We start from the raw sequence: 2,349 nt of genomic DNA on the forward strand, positions 1-2,349 counted from the left end.
TATTGATAATGATAATGATAATGATAATGATAATGATAATGATAATGATGATAATAATAATAATAATAATAATAATAATAATAATAATAATAATAATAATAATAATAATAATAATAATAATATAATATATTATATTACGTTGTACCGGTACTCAATATACCATGGTAAAATTAGTGATTAATCGCTACTTTCATTAAGCTTTCACCGGGAAAGCAATGGTTTAGCCTTACATGTTTTCGAAGGCATGGGTCTTAGCACGTGATCCCTTTGAATAGCAAGGAGAGTTTCCGATCCTGGCCGTGGAAGTTAGCCAAAATTCGGAAATTACTACAAAATATAATTTTTTTAAATGTTATATTTGTTTATCGATTCGTAAAATCTCTGAATATTACTATAGTCTCGCCTACACACGGTAATAAACCTGTCTCTTATATTTACATCATGTTTATTCCAGACTATATACTATATACTAACACTCATCTGGTCGGTCTACAAAACATGAATGGCACAACATATGTCTACAACATCTTCTTGATTTATTAATTTTTGAAAAAAATGCTTTTGTAGTTTCGAATAATCAAGCTCTACCTCTGTGGGACGTAATTTGTAATACATTATAATGACGATGACAATGAGAATGGTAAAAAAAAAGCCAAACAAAATGAAATGAAATGATGTGATGGATACAAAAATAGATAATAATACCAAAATAAATCTATAGGAGTATTAATACATGTGCAAATACTTACGAAGAATAAATATTTTCTTTAGACGTGTGCCTTGTTGTGGTCTAATATATTCCCTTTTTAATAATAGTAGTGGTGATTGTGGCGATGGTTTGAAATAGTAATAGTAATGATATTATTTTTATTATTATTGTTCTTACTACTACTATTATTGTTATTACTGTCTTTGATATTATTATTATTATTATTATTATTATTATTATTATTATTATTACTGCTATTGTTGTCGGTATTCTTATTATTATTATTATCGTTATTGTTGCTACTATTACTATTATTATTATTATTATTATTATTATTGTTGTTGTTGTTGTTGTTATTATTATTATTATTATTGCTATTGTTGTCGGTACTATTATTATTATTATAATTATTGTTGCTACTATTACTGTTTTCATTATCATAATTAAATTTGTTATTATGAAATGCATTGGAAAAAAAATGTTATCGGTTCTCACAAGATTTACATATAATATAATAATATTTGTTTCATTTATTTTGTTTTTGTGTTATTTATTTATTTTTTTATGTTTCCTTTTTTGTTTTACTTTAAAAAGATAAAATTAGTAATACAATTTAAACCATTATGTAAGGGGGCTATGGCTTAAAGCTGATAAGACGAGTCTAATCAGCTTATATAGCCTCCTCCACTAATCAAATCCAATTGTTTGACGATTTGCTATATCTGTATTTATTATTATTATTATTATTATTATTATTATTATTATTATTGTATGTATAACATAAAATATTATTGAATTGTGGAAGTAAACATTGAACATTGAATACAATGAAAGGGATATCAAAATCTGAAATGAATTAAGAATGGGTGAAATTGTAGACGCTGATAATACCAATATCTTTTTTAGTTCGATTATTTCGGAATTGTGTTATTAGTCTTATTAGAATGGGAAATGACTGACAATGACAGAACATCACATGTTATTTGTTTGTGATGCTCACAATGTTTCATTCGATATAGGAAGAAATTCATATACATTGAAATATGTAGTGAAATATAATAGGGCCTAATATATATTTAAAAATAGCTTACCTATATGTATTTTATGTTTATGTAATTAGTATGTACTGTACTATATGATTTTTGTCTAAATTAATTTGAGAAATTTCATCATTGATTATTTTTGTTCGTGTAACAATTTTCAATTTTTTACAATTTTTTTGTTAAGCCAAGTATGACTTTTTTTATAACAAGATCATGATGTTTGGACTGAAATGGAAGTTGAACAGATAAATTTTATTCACAAAGTTAGTTATAAGTTAGTGTAACCTTGTTTCACAACCACACTTACCTTTTTCACAACTATAGCCTGTACATGATGTTTCACACGTGTCGAGATTAGGAACACACATTCCACCGTTAGGGCATGTGACATTACTACAAATATCTATGCCTAAAAACAGAAATTAAATATACTATTGTATTATACTAAATTGAAAAGATAAGCATGTTAAAGTCCTTTCAGAAGAGATATGAGAAAAGTTATTATTTTTATTATAATAGAGATAATAATATATTACACACATTATTTACTAATATATACACTAATTTATATAGATACAGATATATATATATATATAC

The 2,349-nt window shown here is 24.9% G+C and overlaps 1 protein-coding gene across 1 annotated transcript in view; it reads right to left on the reverse strand.

Moving 5' to 3' along the window:
- Positions 1–2,349, reverse strand: part of LOC117110528 (versican core protein-like) — a 26,169-nt gene that overhangs the window by 9,044 nt on the left and 14,776 nt on the right. The window contains exon 12 of the mRNA XM_033253275.1: positions 2,060–2,161. Within this exon, the coding sequence (XP_033109166.1) occupies positions 2,060–2,161 (102 nt within the window). The remainder of the gene's footprint in view (positions 1–2,059; positions 2,162–2,349) is intronic.

The sequence above is a fragment of the Anneissia japonica genome, unplaced genomic scaffold (genome assembly GCF_011630105.1).
Source record: "Anneissia japonica isolate Jap-2015-1 unplaced genomic scaffold, ASM1163010v1 scaffold3434_len466720_cov178, whole genome shotgun sequence".
In the NCBI taxonomy this organism is placed as follows: domain Eukaryota; kingdom Metazoa; phylum Echinodermata; class Crinoidea; order Comatulida; family Comatulidae; genus Anneissia; species Anneissia japonica.